At 46.8% G+C, this 20,725-nt stretch overlaps 1 protein-coding gene across 3 annotated transcripts in view; it reads right to left on the bottom strand.

Annotated features, from left to right (window-relative positions):
• Nucleotides 1-16,702, bottom strand: part of LOC127590663 (DENN domain-containing protein 1A-like) — a 56,696-nt gene extending 39,994 nt beyond the window's left edge. For 2 of the 3 annotated variants that reach the window (XM_052050076.1, XM_052050077.1), the window contains exons 1-4: nt 16,545-16,702; nt 9,358-9,422; nt 6,008-6,051; nt 3,856-3,905 (exon numbers count right to left, since the gene is read on the bottom strand). In XM_052050076.1, the coding sequence (XP_051906036.1) occupies nt 3,856-3,905; nt 6,008-6,051; nt 9,358-9,422; nt 16,545-16,672 (287 nt within the window). In that variant the 5' untranslated portion in view covers nt 16,673-16,702. The remainder of the gene's footprint in view (nt 1-3,855; nt 3,906-6,007; nt 6,052-9,357; nt 9,423-16,544) is intronic. The other variant, XM_052050078.1, reaches the window with a different exon arrangement.
• Between the last annotated feature and the right edge of the window lie 4,023 nt (nt 16,703-20,725).

Raw genomic sequence — 20,725 nt, 5'->3', positions numbered from 1 at the left:
GCGCAGAGTCCCCCACGCCTCGGCGAACTGACTCCCGGCCGGGACACACCGGGAGACTGGAACTCGAGGGCGAGATATGTGAGGGGTCCCGGTCGCGGCGGGTTAGGGCTCTGATAGACTCGGGGGCTGATGGTTGTTTTATGGATACCGACTTCGCCGCTGACCTGGGCTGTTATGTCGAGAAGTTGGCCGATAAAAGGCGGGTTTGTGATCTCGATGGACGCCTCCTGGGGGTCGTGACGCAAAGAACAGAACCACTAAAACTAAAATTATCCGGTAACCATGTTGAGCATTTACGGTTCTATTTAATGCAGTGTCGTAACGCTCCGGTTATTCTCGGCTTGCCCTGGCTCAGGACTCACAACCCCGTAATTTCCTGGGAGCGTCCGGCAATAGAGAGTTGGAGCCGAAACTGTTATGAGCGTTGTCTAGGATCAGCCGTAGGGCAGCACGAACGTGCCGGTGACGACATCCCCGAAACTATCTGCCTTGACGGAGTGCCAGACTGCTATCATGACTTGCGACAGGTGTTCAGCGAGGATCGCGCACGCTCCTTGCCCCCGCACCGACCCTACGATTGCGCCATAGACCTGCAGGCGGGCGCTCCGTTGCCAACCTCACGGCTGTATCAGGTGTCTAAACCCGAGCGCGAGGCACTCACGGAATACATCAACAGCTCGCTCGCTGCAGGTCTAATTAGACCATCGCGATCGCCGTTAGGTGCGGGGTTTTTCTTTGTTGAAAAGAAGGACAAATCCCTGCGACCGTGTGTGGACTATCGAGGTCTGAACGACATCACGGTAAAAAATAAGTATCCGCTACCGTTGCTAGACTCCGCCTTCGCCCCTTTACAGTCAGCCACGATCTTTTCAAAATTAGATTTACGCAGTGCCTACCACCTGGTTCGCATCCGGAAAGGTGACGAGTGGAAGACTGCTTTTAAGACCCCGCTCGGCCATTTTGAATATCTGGTTATGCCCTTCGGGCTGACAAATGCTCCCGCCGTCTTTCAGAATCTCATCAACGACGTGTTGAGAGACATGCTGAACATTTTCTGTTTCGTCTATCTCGACGATATTTTAATTTTTTCCCAATCAATTCATGAACACAAGCGACACGTCAGACTGGTATTGCAGCGTTTATTAGAGAACAGGCTCTTCGTCAAGGCAGAGAAGTGTGAATTCCATGTACCTGTCATCTCCTTTCTGGGGTTTATTATTGAGCAGGGCAAGCTGAGAGCAGACCCCACCAAGACGGAGGCGGTGACGAACTGGCCAACACCGACTAACCGGAAGGAGTTGCAACGCTTCTTGGGGTTCGCTAACTTCTACCGTCGTTTTATTCGCGGCTACAGCCAAAAGGTACTCCCGTTGACCCGTCTGAGGTCCACAAAAATCCCATTCAAATGGGATTCGGCTGCTGAGTCGGCATTTTCTAGCTTAAAGGCCGCATTCACAAGTCCCCCGGTGTTGCACCATCCTAACCCGGACTTCCCGTTCGTTGTAGAGGTGGACGCCTCGGATTCAGGGGTCGGGGCTGTTCTGTCCCAGCGTTCCCCGGTCGACCAGAAATTGCACCCCTGCGCCTTTTTCTCTCGTCGACTCAGTACAGCAGAGTCCAACTACGACGTGGGCAATCGTGAACTGCTAGCTGTAATCGTCGCCCTACAGGAATGGCGCCACTGGCTCGAGGGGACTAAGGAACCGTTCACGGTCTACACCGACCACAAGAACTTGGAATATCTCCGCTCTGCTAAAAGACTCAACCCCCGTCAGGCCCGTTGGGCACTATTCTTAACCCGGTTTAATTTCATCCTCACATACTCTCCTGGCTCTAAGAACACCAAGCCCGATGCCCTTTCCCGTCTCCACGACCCCGTGGAGAGGGACCGGTCACCAGAGACCATCCTCCCGACCCGGTGCATCGTGGGGGCGTTGAGATGGGAGATCGAACAGAAGGTCCAGGAAGCCCTGGATGGTGTCCAGGTCCCGGCTGGATGCCCCGCAGGGAAGTTGTTTGTACCCCCACCTCTGCGCTCGGAGGTGTTGCAGTGGGGGCACGGGTCCAAGGTGGCCTGCCATCCTGGGGTGAACCGGACTGTGCATCTCGTCACCCAGCGGTTCTGGTGGCCGGAGCTTCGGAAGGATGTGGTGGACTATATCAATGCCTGCTCCGCCTGCGCCTGCGGCAAGGGCTCACATAGGCCTCCGGCAGGACTGCTCCAGCCATTGCCCATCCCTCCTCGACCTTGGTCACACATCGCCCTGGATTTCGTCACGGGCCTTCCTCCATCCCGGGGGCGGTCGGTCGTCCTCACCATCGTGGACCGGTTCTCTAAGGCGGCTCATTTTGTTCCGCTGTCTAAGTTGCCGTCTGCACTGGAGACCGCCGACCTCCTAGTCCAACACGTCTTCCGTCTCCATGGGATCCCGATGGACATCGTCTCGGACCGGGGGCCCCAGTTCGTGTCCCGCGTATGGAAGCGGTTCTGCCGATCCCTCGGGGCCACGGTCAGTCTGACCTCGGGATATCACCCCCAGTCCAACGGACAAGCCGAGCGTGCCAACCAGGATCTGGGGGCGGCCCTCCGCTGTGTATGCCTGCGCAGTCCCTCCTCCTGGGTCGACCATCTACCGTGGGTGGAGTATGCACACAACACCCTCGTCTCTTCAGCCACTGGTAGGTCCCCCTTCATGTCGGCCTACGGGTATCAACCGCCGCTGTTCCCGTCCCAGGAAGGACAGGTGGAGGTCCCGTCTGTGCAGCATCACCTCAAGCGAGCCCACCGCGTATGGAAAGAGGCCCGAGCTGCATTGGCCCGCACGGCGACCCAGAACCAGCAGATCGCAGACCGTCGTCGGCGCCCGGCACCTACTTACGTGGTGGGGCAGGAGGTGTGGCTGGCTACGAGGGATCTCCGCCTGGCCGGCACGTCCGCGAAACTGGGGCCCCGATTCACTGGACCGTTCGTGGTCGAGTCCATCGTCAGCCCCGTCACGGTCAGGCTCCGGCTGCCGCCCGCCATGAAGGTTCACCCCGTGTTCCACGTTTCCCTGCTCAAACCAGTGGTTTCCAGTCCCTTGGCTCCGCCTTCCACTCCGCCCCCCCCTCCGCGGGTCGTCGACGGTGGCCCGGTGTACACGGTTCGTACCATCCTGGACTCTCGGCGCAGGGGTAAGGGGTTCCAGTATCTGGTCGACTGGGAGGGCTACGGGCCTGAGGATCGGCAATGGGTGCCCCGCTCCTGGATCCTTGATCCGTCCCTTCTGCGCGACTTCCACGCAGCTCATCCGACCAAGCCGGGTAGGCCGCCGGGAGGCGTCCGTTGAGGGGGGGGTACTGTCACGTCCCGTGTTTGCCAGCAGGGGGCAGGCTTTTCCTGCCTACCGCCGACACACCTGTCACCCATCTAGGACTGATTACACAGGCTTTATCTTTGTGCTCGGACAGTTGACTTACTGCCGGAGTATTCAACGCCGTGCCAACTCTCTCGATTATTGCCCAAATCTATTCGTTGCCGTGTAGCCTTGTGACTGTGATTGCGCGTCGTTTAATCCACTATTGTCAATTCCTAATTGTTACCAACTATATTCCTTGCCATTTTCTCGCAAGCGTTTTCTGTTACTTCCTTTTATTCCTGGTCCTGATTTTGACCAGCGTTTTCTGTTTGTTGCTCCCGGACGGGTATTTTGTGTTTGTATTAAAACTCATTTGTTCTCGGACCATCTTTTCTCTGTCTGCTATTTCGGGGATCCACCTCATTATCTTGTTGTGCACGAAGCGATCATTTTATCGCTTCGGGCACAACGTGACACAAACAGACAAATAAAAGAGCAGAAAGTTGTCAAAGTGTACCTATCCAAGCAGAACGGAAAGCAGAACTTAGGCACCGTCTTAATGGTTTCCTGTTGAAGACATGAAAATTATTAGCAGATCAATATATGAAAACAGCACAATATACTGCGGCCACTTTATAAAATTAACATCTCTTTTTACATTTTTGTCGTATTTTTTTTCCAATTCTATGACCATAAACCACATTGTTAACTCATTCACTCCCAAAGACGTTTTTACACGTCTTTTCAGACTTGGTCTAGAATTGGCTGGTACTGAATGAGTTAATATGTTACCTGCATCTGCATGAGGTCAAATTATTGTTTTGCTGCAACAAAAATGTGAAGGGCAAAATGATAAGGCCTCCGAGAATGAACAGTTAATGGTCAGTGTTGCACTTGAATGAGTACGATGAACGAAAGCTTATCAAGTCGTTCATATTTTGGGCGAACGGGAAGTAAACGTAGTGGACTTCTGACTATTGAACGTTTCCGCAAAAGCGTTCATTCTAGCGCCTGTGAATGGCTTTTGAACAACCGTTCTTTTTTTTTCTTGAATAAAATTTGTCTTCCAGGAGAAAACACAGCTAAACACATCGAAAACGAGCTTTGACATGTTGGGGGATAAACACCTTATTTGGCAACCAAAGGAGCCTCGCATCGCTGCATGCATCAACAAAATATAAAGCATTATCTCACTAATTGCCCACGAGTCTGAGCGTGTGTGTGTGTGTGTGTGTGTGTGTGTGTGTGTGTGCTGTCAGGCAATCACATTTTCAAAAATGTGTGCTGTCAGGCAATCACATTTTTAAAATAATAGCACCATTTTCCGTAATTCTGATTAATCACATTTTTCTACGTTTACTTGCTTGTAACAAATATTTACCTGAGTAAAATATTGTAATTGATGTCAAATTGTCAATTAAACGTATTCATACTGTTGACTCAAAGACTGTTCTAATAGGTTTCTTTCATTCTTGAATAGAATTCGTCTGTATAATACAACTGTTTCAACAAAACAATCAAAACTGACTCAGCTTTTCCATTCATGTTTCGTTCTGCCCATGAGGACCATCATCCATTTTGAGAGTACAAGGGTGCAAATGTACAGTCAGCGAGGTTGGGGAACTGGCCATGTCGTGTCCTCTACATGCGGAGGAGTCAAGGGAATGGTGACTGCTAATCATTGTTTGGAACGTAATCACTGAAGTAAAAAAATTGAGCTGTCAGTGCTGCTAAAATGGAGGCAAGCTGCTAGCCGCTGCGCCTAACTAAGTTTCACCTGATATTGGTGGAGGGGTTTTTTCTTTTTTTTTCTTTTTTTCTTTTTGTGTAACATGATACAGTATATCTCAGACTTAAGACAGATGCGATATTGGTTTGGCTATGCATGTCTCGCGTTGCTCACTGTGGTCCAAGGAATCCGTCCATTCATTTTCTAATCCAAGGGTCCTCAAAAGCAGGGGTGCCCATTACGTGGATCCTGATCTACTGGTAGATCTAAGACAGGTCCCAAGTAGATCCGAGGAGTGTCGAGGAGGAAAAAAAAAATAAATAAAGCAGGTAAATCTTGAATTTACCGTGCGTGTGTGTGTGTGTGTGTGTGTGTGTGTGTGTGTGCGTGTGCGTGTGTGTGTGTGTGTGTATGCGCCGGTAAGGGTAGATCCCGGGAGGTTAGTTGATCGAAAAGTAGATCTTCTGTCCAAAAAGTTTGGGCACCCCTGCTCAAAAGGGTCAGGGGCATGCTGGAGCCTTATCCCACCTGTCCTCGGGCAGCAGGCGGGGTACACCCTGAATAGGTTGCTCGCAGGGCACACCTTGGCGAACAATCATTGACGCTCACAATCACACCTAGGGACAATTTAGAGTGTTTCATTGACCTGCCATGCATGTTTTTGGAATGTGGGAGGAAACCGGAATACCCGGAGAAAACCCACAGAGGCACAAGAAGAACAGGCAAAGGCAAACACGGGAAGGCCAGGGCCGGAGTCGAACCCTGGAGCTCTGCACTGTGAGGCCAGCATGCTAACCAGTCGAATACTGCCGCCCGGTCCAAGGAATGCTCAAGGAATTTTAATTAATGCTCAGACGCGTAGAAAATTGGAGTGAACATTGACGACAGGTAATGGGCAAAATTTCTCATAAATACACAATAAAAGTTTGAAAAAACAGACCTCATCTTGAAAGTCTTCCGGAAATTTCCTTCGGATTGCAGGCTCTGGTAGAAAAACAAAATGAAAATATTTTAAATTACAAACATACAAAACAGAAACAAAATGGGCTGTCAAAAAGCAAATTTAATTTAACCGAGGTGATTTTTTTTCAGACTTTTTTTCAAGGTTCATTGATTCGATAATTATTTGAAAGTTTATTCAAAACAAGTCTTGTTTAAGCCTGTACTCTTGCCATTTCAGAAATTGTTGGATGCCCGTGAGAAGCAGAGCTGTTATTGAATGCCATGCTTTCTTCGATGTATGCTCTTTTGGACTCAGGCTAAAAGCGATGAACCCATCTAATCCCCAGTCACTACACGCTTGAGACTAATTTCATCGCCTTCGTGACACTCAAGGAGCTCCCAAGAAGTTGAAAATTGATCCTACTTGTGCACATCTCTGAGTTGTTTGGGAACCTACCTGGGAAGCCTTGGCAAAGCCGAGCTCCTTCATGATTTTGCAGGACTTCTATAGCTTATTCCCAGAAATTCGGTGACGTCACGATGGTGATGCCTCTCTGATCAGTGTCTAGTCCCAAGCACTTTTGCCAGTAAAATGGTCTGTCGCTCCTTTGCTTGTCACACAGGTCACATAAAGCAAGCTCTAGTTCTTATTGTAGCTTCACCACCCACATTTTGCAACCTTTTGAAAACGTTTAGTAATGGTTCAACTAGTGACAGCCAAAGGAAGCCTCATGAAACAATGAAACTTTGCAGCAAATTGGTTCGTACATGGTTTAAAGCTTCATGGTGCTTCATTTGCTCTATGGTGCCACCAATGATCTCAAAGCAGTCAGAAGAAGAAGTCAGCCGTGGTGAGAATTCTATGGCTGTGTGTGTAAGGCAGGGGTGTCAAACAATTTTTTGTTGTGGGCCACATTGTAGTTACGGTTTGCCTTGGAGGGCCATTGTGAATTTTGGGAAACCAGATAGCTGTTTAATCATATCTACATATTACATACTCAGTGTACAACAAATTGATGAATAACTAATTTTAAAATCAGAAGTCAAAAATAATGACTGTGATTGTGGATTACACATGACAATTTGAAATTTTGGTTCAGACTTTAACAAGCATTACAGAACTTGACATGCTTGATTTGTTTTCGCGGGCCACATAAAATGATGTGGCGGGCCAGATCTGGCACCCGGTCCTTGATTTTGACACTTGGTATCACGAAATGTTATGAATATGCTTGTGTCATGATATGAACAAAATGAAACAAGTGCTACAAGGATAATTTGTTATTTATTTTTATTTGGAAATAATAGCTTTCCCACGGTGTTTGGCTTTAGCTGGTCAGAAAGTATTTCACCAGCTTTAGAAGATATTCTTTCATAGGGCACAGATGAACCTCGGGTGCAGAGAAATGCAAGTGCCAGATCATATAAATGTGGATCTGTGTCTCCCACTACATTAACGGATTGTTCATTCCGTCAATATTCGGTTCGGATCGGTTCTTTGATCAACCCTTCATTAATCAGTCTTCAGGCAAACAACTAATGCCATTACATCACAGCTCTCAATCAGCTTGCTATGCTAGCGAATTCAGGATTTTAGCCTCTGTAAACCCAGCTTTCATTTGCGGACTTTACGAGGGGCCTCAAGATCAGGTGCCTACTTGGGATTAGCCTGAGTTTGTCGATCAATTAATCTCATTATAATCCTGATTCAGACTGACAATCGCATCATACAACGCTGCCCTTGTGCGAGACACCAATTTCCTCCCCGAACGCCAGTGTCCCTTGTCTTGTCACCCGGCCTTGAACAATTCCCAAAATGCCTGTTTCCGCTGAGGAAGAACCCATGCAACTTGGCAGAATCTGCCTCTCCCCAGAGGAAAACGGACGGCAGGTTTGGCAGGGTCTTTCTTTGCATCTTTTGTGGAAGATCCGGGCAACTCATTAATCAGTGCTTATGGCGACCCAGGACTCCACTTGTGATCACAGACCACACAGCCTTAGGTTGAGTCACACCAAGACTTCTAGTGAATCTTCTCAATGGATTAATTTGCCTGCCACTGTGTCCTCCCAAAACAACTGTGTCTCTCTTCAGGTGTTGGTTGATTCTGAGGCAGATGACGTCATCTTATTGATGAAGAGTTTGTGCCTCAAACGCACATCGAGGTGTCAAGATCTAGCATCAGGGAGCCTCCATGGACAACGTTCAATCAAACGACGTCTGATGTATACACTGAACCAAACCTGTTTCTAAGGTTTGCTCTGCAGTAGGCCGCCATTTCTCAAATGCATTTGGCCACATGAAGAAAATTAAAAACGTTTTGATGGTTCTTTGCAGTTTTTCCCCCATTCAACGTAATGCATGAGCAACATATCTACAATTTCCCCCCGATAAGTCATTCCAAATGTCCACTATGAGTATTGGTGGTGGAGGGAGCGAGGGAGGCGGCTTGGCACAAACCGATCCCGTTCGTCTTTACATCTGCAAAAGTGCAGTGTGGTGCCCCTGCCAAGAGGAGTGGTGTCAGGTGGGGCTATTCCAAAAGCAGAAAAAGTGCTGCAGCTGGTTCAATGCTGATTCAAAGTCAGAAACACATTGTTCTTGGTTGGTCTGTATTCCATTCAAATATTGTATCAATGTCTGTGAGTTTGATTTTAAAATTGATGCAAAGCGAGTCAGGTTTGGTCAACAGGTCCGCTCTCAGTTCGGTTAGCACATTAAAATAGAATTAAGATAAGATAAGATATCCTTTATTTGTCCCACACTGGGGAAATTTACAGCCTCCAGCAGCAAGAATGTAGGTAGAAATAAGAAAGAAGAATAAAAAAAACAAACTTTGGCATTGTCAACAAACATTGTCAACGTTGGCTGTGGCAAGATTTTTTTTTCCAAGATTCAACCGTAATAGATGTCATAATTGTTTATGAGGATAGTTTCAGCAACATTTTAGGTTTGTTTGGGATTTAGTTGTGGTAATTTAGGGTGAATAATAATAACAATAACATACAATAAAAATAAAATACAGAATGCTGTGCCTCTCCCCAGCTCATGAAACAGAAGTCACATTTTGCATTTTTTGGTGTGCTAATTTAAACAATTTTATAAAAAATCTTATAATCTTATCTTCAATCTATCAATCTTATAAATCGCTATAAAAAAATCCAACCTAACAGCTAAAATTTTTAAAACATCAACATGGCATCCTCTCACGGCTTTCTTCGATAATACGCGTCCATCAATGGTTTGATTTTATTATTATTTTACCATTTGGTTGTTGGCTAAGAATGGTAAAATGTTCCTCAAAAATATTGCTTTTTTTTTTTTTAAATAAAGTGTCTTGAGAAACTTACCCGAGTTTTGTGTGCCTGGATGAAAAACCTCCATATACACCTCAAAAGCAGATGCTGGACTTTCCCTAGAGAAGAAAAAAAATATATTACAATTTTAACCTTTTTTGCTTGGCTGAACATTCATTCATTCATTTTCCGAACCGCTTGATCCTCACTAGGGTTGCGGGGGGTGCTGGAGCCTATCCCAGCTGTCTCCGGGCGGGGGACACCCTGAATCGGTTGCCAGCCAATCACAGGGCACACAGAGACGAACAACCATCCACGCTCACACTCAGACCTTGGGATAATTTAGAGTGTTCAATCAGCCTGCCACGCATGTTTTTGGAATGTGGGAGGAAACCGGAGCACCCGGAGAAAACCCATGCAGGCCCCGGGAGAACATGCAAACTCCACAGAGGGAGGCCGGAGCTGGAATCGAACCCGGTACCTCTGCACTGTGAAGGCTTGGCTGAACAACTGTTACTAATACATAAAAAATAAGACTTAACTCAATCGTAAACAATCAACTAGTTTTCTTTTTTTTATCGATAATCACCACGATTTCTTTCTTAAATTTAAACTGCATAATTGTGCATTGCAGTTAACTTGATTTTCCTAATGAGAGCATGGACTGTGGAATACATTAGAATCACAGTACTGCGTATGCCTGTTGTAACAGAACTTTTGAATGAGCCGACATTGTTAAAAATGGATGGAACTTTAATTTTGTCAGGCCGTAAGCACCAAAAGTTAAGCCCGTATATCACTGAGCTACAAAGGTTTGTAGGTGTGTGTGTGCAGGTAGCAAATGTTTTTTTTTGTCAGTGTTGCATACAATTTGTAAGCAGTCACAAAGGCATTCACCAGACATTCCCAAACAGCAGTGATAGGCATTCCATCACATCCCATTCCATCCCAGACGGATGCCCATATTGGGGATGGAGGATGAGAAGTTTTTTTAAAAAGGACAGAAGTAGGTTTTTATCCATCCATCCATCATCTACCGCTTATCCGGGGCCGGGTTGCGGGGGCAACAGCTTTAGCAGGGAAGCCCAGACTTCCCTCTCCCTAGCTACTTCTTCCAGCTCTCCCCGGGGGATCCCGAGGCGTTCCCAGGCCAGCTGGGTGACATAGTCTCTCCAGCGTGTCCTGGGTCTTCCTCGGGGTCTCCTCCCGGTGGGACATGCCCGGAACACCTCACCAGGGAGGCGCTCAGGAGGCATCCGAATCAGATGCCCAAGCCACCTCATCTGGCTCCTCTCGATGTGGAGGAGAAGCGGCTCGACTCTGAGCCCCTCCCGGATGACCGAGCTCCTCACCTTATCTCTAAGGGAGAGCCCGGACACCCTGCGGAGAAAACTCATTTCGGCCGCTTGTATCCGGGATCTCGTTCTTTCGGTCACGACCCATAGCTCGTGGCCATAGATGAGGGTTGGGACGTAGATCGACCGGTAAATTGAGAGCTTCGCCCTTTGGCTCAGCTCCTTCTTCACCACGACAGACCGATACAACGTCCGCATCACAGCAGACGCTGCACCGATCCGCCTGTCGATCTCTCGCTCCCTCCTGCCCTCACTCGTGAACAAGACCCCAAGATACTTAAACTCCTCCACTTGGGGTAATATCTCCTCCCCGACCCGGAGGGGGCACTCCACCCTTTTCCGACTGAGGACCATGGTTTCAGATTTGGAGGTGCTGATTTTCATCCCAACCGCTTCACACTCGGCTGCGAAACGCTCCAGTGAGAGTTGTAGAGCCCCGTTTGAAGGAGCCAACAGCACCACATCATCTGCAAAAAGCAGGGATGTAATACTGAGGCCCCCAAAACGGACTCCCTCAACGCTTCGGCTGCGCCTAGAAATTCTGTCCATAAAGGTTATGAACAGAATCGGTGACAAAGGGCAGCCTTGGCGGAGTCCTACCCCCACTGGAAACGGTTCCGACTTACTGCCGGCAATGCGAACCAAACTCTGACATCGGTGGTATAGTGACCGAACAGCCCGTATCAGGGGGTTCGGTACCCCATACCCACGAAGCACCCCCCACAGAACTCCCCGAGGGACACGGTCAAACGCCTTCTCCAAGTCCACAAAACACATGTAGACTGGTTGGGCGAATTCCCACATACCCTCAAGGACCCTGCTAAGGGTGTAGAGCTGGTCCACTGTTCCACGGCCGGGACGAAAACCACACTGCTCCTCCTCAATCTGAGGCTCGACTTCCTGACGGACCCTCCTCTCCAGCACCCCTGAATAGACCTTACCAGGGAGGCTGAGGAGTGTGATCCCTCTGTAGTTGGAACACACCCTCCGGTCCCCCTTTTTAAAAAGAGGGACTACCACCCCGGTCTGCCAATCCAGAGGCACTCTCCCTGTTGACCACGCGATGTTGTAGAGGCGTGTCAACCAGGACAGCCCCACAACATCCAGAGCCTTGAGGAACTCCGGGCGGATCTCATCCACCCCAGGGGCCTTGCCACCGAGGAGCTTTTTAACCACATCGGTGACTTCAACCACAGAGATAGGAGAGCCCACCTCAGAGTCCTCGGACTCTGCTTCCTCCAAGGAAGGCGTGTTGGTGGAGTTGAGGAGGTCTTCGAAGTACTCTGCCCACCGGTTCACAACGTCCCGAGTCGAAGTCAGCAGCGCCCCATCCCCACTGTACACAGTGTTAGTGGTGCACTGCTTTCCCCTCCTGAGACGTCGGATGGTGGACCAGAATTTCCTCGAAGCCGTCCGGAAGTCGGCTTCCATGGCCTCACCGAACTCTTCCCACGCTCGGGTTTTTGCCTCGGCGACCACCGAAGCCGCGGTCCGCTTGGCCAGTCGATACCCGTCAGCTGCCTCTGGGGTCCCACAGGCCATAAAGGCTCGATAGGACTCCTTCTTCAGCTTGACGGCATCCCTTACTGCTGGTGTCCACCAGCGAGTACGGGGATTGCCGCCACGACAGGCACCAACCACCTTACGGCCACAACTCAGATTGGCCGCCTCAACAATAGAGGCACGGAACATGGTCCACTCGGGCTCAATGTCCCCCGCCTCCCCCGGAACATGGGAAAAGCTCTGTCGAAGGTGGGAGTTGAAACTCCTTCTGACGGGGGATTCCGCCAGACGCTCCCAACAAACCCTCACGATACGTTTGGGTCTGCCAGGACGGACTGGCATCTTCCCCCACCATCGGAGCCCACTCACCACCAGGTGGTGATCAGTTGACAGCTCCGCCCCTCTCTTCACCCGAGTGTCCAGAACATGCGGCCGCAAATCCGATGATACAACTACAAAGTCGATCATCGAACTGCGGCCTAGGGTGTCCTGGTGCCAAGTGCACATATGGACACCCTTATGTTTGAACAAGGTGTTCGTTATGGACAATCCGTGGCGAGCACAGAAGTCCAATAACAAAACACCACTCGAGTTCTGATCGGGGGGGCCGTTCCTCCCAATCACGCCCCTCCAAGTCTCACTGTCATTGCCCACGTGAGCATTGAAGTCCCCCAGCAGAACAAGGGAGTCCCCAGCAGGAGCACTCTCCAGCACACCCTCCAAGGACTCCAAAAAGGGTGGGTATGCTGAGCTGCTGTTTGGTGCATATGCACAAACAACAGTCAGGACCCGTCCACCCACCCGAAGGCGGAGGGAGGCAACCCTCTCGTCTACCAGTGTGAACCCCAATGTACAGGCACTGAGCCGGGGGGCAATGAGTATGCCCACACCTGCTCTGCGCCTCTCACCGTGAGCAACTCCAGAGTGGAAGAGAGTCCAACCCCTCTCGAGAGAACTGGTACCAGAACCCAAGCTGTGTGTGGAGGCAAGTCCGACTATATCCAGTCGGAAATTCTCTGCCTCACACACCAGCTCGGGCTCCTTCCCTGCCAGAGAGGTGACATTCCATGTCCCAAGAGCTAGCTTCTGCAGCCGAGGATCGGACCGCCAGGGTCCGAGTCTTTGGCTGCCGCCCAGCTCACATAGCACCCGACCCCTTTGGCCCCTCTCATGGGTGGTGAGCCCATGGGAAGGGGGACCCACGTTGCCTCTTCGGGCTGTGCCCGGCCGGGCCCCGTGGGTGTAGGCCCGGCCACCAGGCGCTTGCCAACGAGCCCCACCTCCAGGCCTGGCTCCAGAGTGGGGCCCCGGTGACCCGCGTCCGGGCAAGGGAAACCTTGGTCCATATATTGTAGTCATCATAAGGGTCTATGAGCCATGCTTTGTCTGGCCCCTCACCTAGAACCTGTTTGCCATGGGTGACCCTGCCAGGGGCATAAAGCCCCAGACAACTTAGCTCCTAGGATCATTGGGACACGCAAACCCCTCCACCACGGTAAGGTGACGGCTCACGGAGGGGTAGGTTTTTATCCATCCCTTTAATTGTCTCTAACCGGGTTGAGTATGTGATGTCGGGAAGCAAAATAATAAGGCCAGCGGGTAGCCAAACACTGTATTTTCTTAACAGGCTATGAACAGCACAACACTAGTTCGTATGACTCATTTATTTGCCATTAGTGAACTCCTCTCCTTCCTTTTTCATCTCAACAGTATATTTTTATAGCAACACTGCCACTGTGCTCTTTGATGTAGTGTTTTCCTGTAATGCTGTTAAACCGACTGCTAGTGAGTGCAGTCATCAAGTTGTTTCTCTGATGCCTTTGATCAGCTTTGTCTTCCCTCTTCAAACAGAGGAACTCAGCTCTTCTTGTCAAAATGTATTGGATTCTCTGGCTCCATTAAAAACAATGCAACCTAAAGTAAGAGCCCAGCCATAAACAGAAGCATTGTGGGTAGTACAATGTCAGAAACGTGTACATGTAGTACTGTTCTGCACATTAACCATTTCATGCACCCTGTAACCTGTAAGCTGTCCACTGTTGTAACCGCTGTCCCCCAAAGCGTTGATCTTTCTTCGACTATAACCTTTTAAAGGAGAACCAAAAATTGAAATCATGATTTCAATTTTCATTACTTGTCCAGTCCTAAGTTATTGAGCAAATCTCAACTCAGAATTGATTGTTAACTTTCCCTTATGCAAAATAGTGCAAACAAAAAATAATACTGCTGATATTTTAAATGAAAACAGTACTTATTAATTTCTGTTTAATATTCTGTATTTCATTTAAATAACTGGTCCCACGGATTCATTCGTCTTTAGCGATTCTGTTTTCAGATGTAATGAGGGAAGTCAAATGAATCAGTTCTCATAGGTGAAAATTAACCCTCAGTACTCAAAATAACAGATAGATTGGATTGGATAGTGTTCCCTCTTCTCTCATCTGACGTCTGTGGTGAAGTCCTCCGTCATTTCCAGTCTATGTTGTTCTGTATGATTTAAAATTTAAATTTAGTAACTGTTTTGCTGTCATACGGTTCGAGCCCGACCTATGTGACAAGCATGCTGTATCACCCGAGCACTTATTTTTGTATTATGTTTTGGGACTGCATTTTAATAGTTTAGCAATTAGCATGGATTCCCATCTTTCTCTCCATACTCCCTTCATCTTCATCGTAAGATTCTTTTATTCTCTCCTCTTTCATCTCAAACTGCTTCAAACAACAAAGCGTGTGACGGAAAAGTGATTAGGTCTGCACGACTGTCCGTGTTTTATGTTATGTGTTGTGTTTATTATTTGACTTTATGTTAACTGTTTTGTTAAGCGCTTTGTTACAGCTGCCACTGTTGTGAAAGCGCTATATAAATCAGCATGTACTGTATTGTATTGTATTGTATTGTATTGTATTGTATTGTATTGTATTGTATTGTATTGTATTGTAAGAAGCGTAGCTTTTTCACTGCTGCGGTGGTGATTTGTGACTTATGCTATGAAGAAACTGGATACAAACCAAACTTTTGCCTTCTCATCATTTAGCCATGACAGCTATCAAGCCACAGCGTGTAAGTAGCAGCGTCTTTACAAGCAGTGTAAAACAACCAACAGCAGAAAACAGTATGGTGATGCGAGTGTATAATTTGGGCATATCTGCCACACTGAGCAGTGTGCATGGAAGATATAATCAACATGCATTACTGCAACTCCAAAGCTCTACTTTCAGCCAAATTCATACCTGATATTGAATATAACATCTGTACTGTGTACTCCTACCCTGCACATGCATGACATAATATAGGGCTGTCACCGTGAAACAATTTTAGAGTTGATTATTCTGTTGATGAATCCATCAATTAATTGAATAATCGGGTATTTTATTTTGCATTAAAGTGTATTACAAAGCCATTTCTCCCCAATTAATGGTCATTAAACCATTATTCTTATTTGGTATTGTTTAGTCATGATCTGTATTTATGACATTTCAACTTGCCCGGTCAGGCCAGTGAACCCTGGTAGATTTGATCCCATTTTATCTGTCAGCCATTTGTTCTGTACTCAGAACGTTTTTTGGGAGGCTGTTTTTTCTGCTGCACAAAATATTGGTAATCAATGAACAAATTTTAAACATGACATATTTAATAACTTGAAGGCTTATGGTTGCTAGACAAATAAAGAGTTCCCAGATTGTTGTTGTTGGTGGTGGTGGGGGGGGGGGTGTCAACAGTCTGAAACAGATGACAATTCACGAGTGAGACTTGTGAGAATTAACTAGTTGCAGAATGATAAGTTTGCACACCAATAGTAGGCCAATACTCGTCCAAACAAAGACACTGTAAGTCTAAACCTTACTTTGACGTCCTTAAATCTCACCGTGTGGGGTTTATTGCCATTTTGGATTTACCAAAACTTCTACTGTTCAATAGAGAAATTCAGTCTTAAAAAATATCAATTGAATTTTGCCGTAAATGTAAAACAGCTACTTCAACACACGCAGCGAGTACACATCGACGATACAATAACAAATTACCTTCATGACACATTGAAGAACTACTATTTCTACTGCTCCGCGTCAATTGCTCCGCGTCAATTGATCAATGCCCACTCTCAATATAACGCAGCACTGCATTTGCGGATGTCATTGCCAGCACATGGCATGTAAATTTCCCGAATTCAACGAGAATTTACGTCCTTGAAATAATCCGCAAAATGCAGTGAAGACCAAGGCAATGATGCTGGTGTTATTTTGTTTTGCTGTACTTCATTTTTGAAAAACACGACTGTTTCGGTGTCAGGCCCACGAACTGTACGTATATTTGAGGAATTATTGTGAAAAAAGCTAACTAACTAAACCATACATGCTAATAATAGGACAGCAAATATTTCTTACTTTAGTCTGGATTCCATTTTTCGGTCCGCAACACATTGACTTGCAGTAGATGACAACGAAATCCGAAGCAAATATTGCTGTCGCGTTACATGAACTAAACAAACCAACGGTGTCCTGCAATGAAACATGGGAGTTGAAGTTTACGGCAGTCGCGTAGCCGATACCGCAATACGCAATTGTTCTCGTGTCAGAAACTACAACTTCCAAAAATCTAAGCAAGAAAAGTCGCGTGACAAGACTATAGTATGTTCCGTTCTTTTTGCCTCCTCCACCCCTCACTTTTTGCAAAAAGCTGCAAAACACTGTGGCACGCGTAATGTTTTGCACAGAAAATTAGAAGTTAAGGCATATGGGGAAAGAAGATTTAATCAGCATGTTGAAAACACACATTCAAATAAATTTGACAAAAAATGACAAAACTCAGCTCAGAAAACCCATGATAAAAATGTAAATAGACAACAATTTCTCTCGCCGAACGCAGGTTTCTATGTGGCGTTGGGATCGAAAGGCTGAATTTCTGCGCATGCATTGAGGCACGTTGGGTGTTCAGCGACTCAGTGGTAGCGACCACAGAAAAATACGAAACGTCTCCAGTCTTGTGCCTAGAACCTAGTGTAGTCACCAGCAATGATGTCTACACATGAACAGCGAGAGACTTCCGCAGTAGTAGGTTCAACAGGTTATGGGCCCAGGTGGGTTCCGAGTGGAAAAACGAACTGGCATATGCTGAACTGTGCGGCTGCTTGGATGATAAAACATTGACACTCATCCTGTATGAAGCACCAGAAGATGGTAAGAAAAGTCTGGAAATATTGAGACGCCATTTTGAGTCCGAAGAAAAGCCGAGAATTGTCGGGCTGTACACAGAGCTAACCAATATGCTAATGGATAACGGCGAGGAGCTAACGGACTATCTAGCACGTGTCGAGAAGCTAGTGGCTTCGTTACAAAGAGCTAAGGAGAGCCTAAGCGATGCACTATTGGTGGCTATGGTGTTGAAAGGACTCACGGATGAATACAACCCGTTTTCTGTGCATGTGACTCAAACGAGGGAAGTGTTAACCTTCGCTGAATTCAAGACTAGGCTGAGAAGTTTTGAATGCACCCTCCGCTACCGAAGCAGGCCCAGACCAGATGAAGTAATGACCGCCAAGTAATTCAAGCCGAAGCCCAAAGAAAAAGACAAAAAATACGTCTTAAAAGGAGAATGCTTTATTTGGGAAAAAGTGGGGCATAAAGCAAGAGACTGCATGAGTAAGGATAAGAAACAACACAAGCGAAGGACAAATGCTGATAAGAACAACAAAGTGGCTGCAGTTATGGACGATGCAGAAAAGGGTTTTCGTGGCAGAGACCAAGCCAAATCTTTGAGGGAAGAAGAGGAAACAGTATTACTCCGGGTGAGTGAATGGCGACCCAATGGAGCGCAGCAATATGGACTACTCGTGGACAGCGGTGCTTCTGCCCACATAATCACCGACAAGAACGCATTCACTCGATTTGATGAGAGTTTCCGGCCTAAAGATCACATCATGCAGCTGGCTGATGGGAGACGGATCACCGGAAGTGTCGAGAAGAAGGGGAACGCACAAATCAAGCTGGCCGACAGCAGTGGACGAGTAGTGAGCGTCAAGATCACAAATGCACTCCTCATCCCGGGATACCCGCAGAATATCCTTTCAGTGGAAGCAGCAACTTCGAAAGGAGCGAAGTTCAAAATAAAAATAACAAAATGATCCTTTCAGATGGGACAATATGCAAGATGAATGTAAAGGACCGAATGTACTATCTTGACATTGTCACAGAAAATTTTGCATGCAGTGAGGACTCCTGCAATGCATCTTTAAACATGAAAACATGGCATGAGATAATGGGCCATTGTAACTATGGTGATATTGCTAAGCTTGAAGCGATAGTAGAAGGTAAGAAAATCGGTGACAAAACTAGACCTAACCAGTGTGAAACCTGTATTCAAGGGAAATTCATTCAGAATAGAAACGGGAAAAGTGATGCGAGAGCTAAAGAGCCATTAGGGCTGGTACATGCAGATCTAGGTGGGCCTATTGACCCAGAGTCATTCGACGGGTACAAATATGCCATCACTTTTACTGATGACTTTTCTGGAGCTGTTTTTGTATACTTTCTCAGGAACAAAAACATGGCAGTTGAAGCTACAAAGCAGTTCTTGGTAGACACAGCACCATATGGTAAAGTAAAGCGAATGAGATCGGATAATGGGACAGAGTTTGTTTCAAAAGAGTATCAATCTCTGCTTTGAGATAATGTGATAAAACATGAGAGATCAGCGCCCTACTCCCCACATCAAAATGGGACAGCAGAGAGGAACTGGCACACATTGTTTGAGATGGCGAGGTGTATGCTGATAGAATGAGGCTTACCCAAAGAGCTATGGCCATATGCAGCCAGAACAGCAGCAGTTATACGGAACAGGTGTTACTGTGAAAGAACAGGGGAGACTCCTTATTTCCTTTTCACAGGAAAATGGCCAGATTTGTAAAAAATGAAAAAGTTTGGTTCAGAATGCATGGTCTATGAAAAAAAAAAAAAAGCTAGATCCAAAGGGCAAAAAGGGGATCTTTGTTGGTTTTGACTGTCATTCACCTGCTTATTTAATCTATTTTCCAGAGAAAAACAAGGTTCAGAAACACAGACGGGTCCACTTCATCACAAAGACCGTGACTGGGAGTGAGACGCAGACTGAGAAGACTCAACTATGTATGTAGAGTGGGTAACTATGCCTAAAGCAAGTCGGTCACAGACAGAATATGCAGAAAAAGATTTTGACACAGAACTAGAGCTTAAACCTGACTGCGACACGGACTCAAACAATGATACTGAGACTCCTCGTACTTCTGGTAGAGAAAGGAAGACACCAAAATATTTAGAGGATTATGAATGTGGAGTAGAAGACAATGAGATCACAATTGATTACTGCTATAGAGCAACGGTGGGATTGCCACAAACATTCTCCGAGGCAATGGCATCGCCAAAGTCAGATAAGTGGAGAAAGGCTATGATAGATGAGATGACTTCTTTTAAAAAGAACGACACTTTCACCCTTGTGCTATTACCGGAGGGTAGACAGACAGTGGGGGGAAGGTGGGTATACGCTTTAAAGGAGGATGACAAAGGCAATGAAACATATAAAGCGAGATATGTAGCCAAAGGGTACAGTCAGAAAGAAGGACGTGACTATTTTGAGACGTTTTCGCCGACCGCTAATCTGACATCACTGCGACTACTAATGCAGCTTGCAGCACAGTATAACTTGCTCTTAAACCAAATGGACGTGAAGGTAGCATACTTACATGCACCTATTGACTGCGAACTATACATGGATCAACCTGAAGGTTTTTGTGTGAAACAAAAGGATGGTGTACAACTTGTGTGTAAGTTAAACAAATCCATATATGGCCTCAAACAGTTTGGCAGAAATTGGAACATGATGCTCCATGAGTTTTTACTTGCGAACAAGTTTGTACAGAGTCAAGCAGACCACTGTATCTACACCAAAATGTCTGACAAAGAAAAAGTAATTTTGTTAGTGTGGGTCGATGATATTGTGGCTGCCAGCAATGAGAGGTGTTCATGCGAGATCAAAGAGAAACTCAAGAGTAAGTTTAGGATGAAAGACCTCGGATGCCTCACTCATTTCATTGGGATTGATTTCAAGCAAAATCTGGGCTCAATCACATTAAACCAATCCAGATATATTGAGAAAATATTGGAAAAGTTTGGCATGTCTGAATGCAAAGCAAGAGCCACTCCAAGTGAAATCAAATGTGACCTGTCTCCAGAAGGGGACAAAACCGATCAGAGGAAATACAGAGCAATGCTGGGCAGCCTCATATATATCATGACCTGCACTCGGCCTCATATGAGCTGGATTGTGAGTAAACTATCTCAGTATATGTCTGATCCGAGAGAAAAGCACTTGACTGAATTAAAACATGTGTACAGGTACTTAAAAGGAACTAAGAACCAGGTACTATGTTACAAAAAGAGTGACACACAATTAGAGTTGGTAGATTACTCCGATGCCGACTGGGCAAATGATAATGAGGATAGAAAGAGCACCACAGGCTATTGCTTTAGTCTGGCACAAGGGGGTGCTATTGTCTCATGGAAGACAAAGAAACAACAGACAGTTGCACTTTGAA

Source organism: Hippocampus zosterae, chromosome 18 (assembly GCF_025434085.1).
Source record: "Hippocampus zosterae strain Florida chromosome 18, ASM2543408v3, whole genome shotgun sequence".
Lineage (NCBI taxonomy): Eukaryota > Metazoa > Chordata > Actinopteri > Syngnathiformes > Syngnathidae > Hippocampus > Hippocampus zosterae.
The sequence above is the reverse complement of the archived record's forward strand: the minus strand, read 5'-3'. Positions and strand labels throughout refer to the sequence as shown.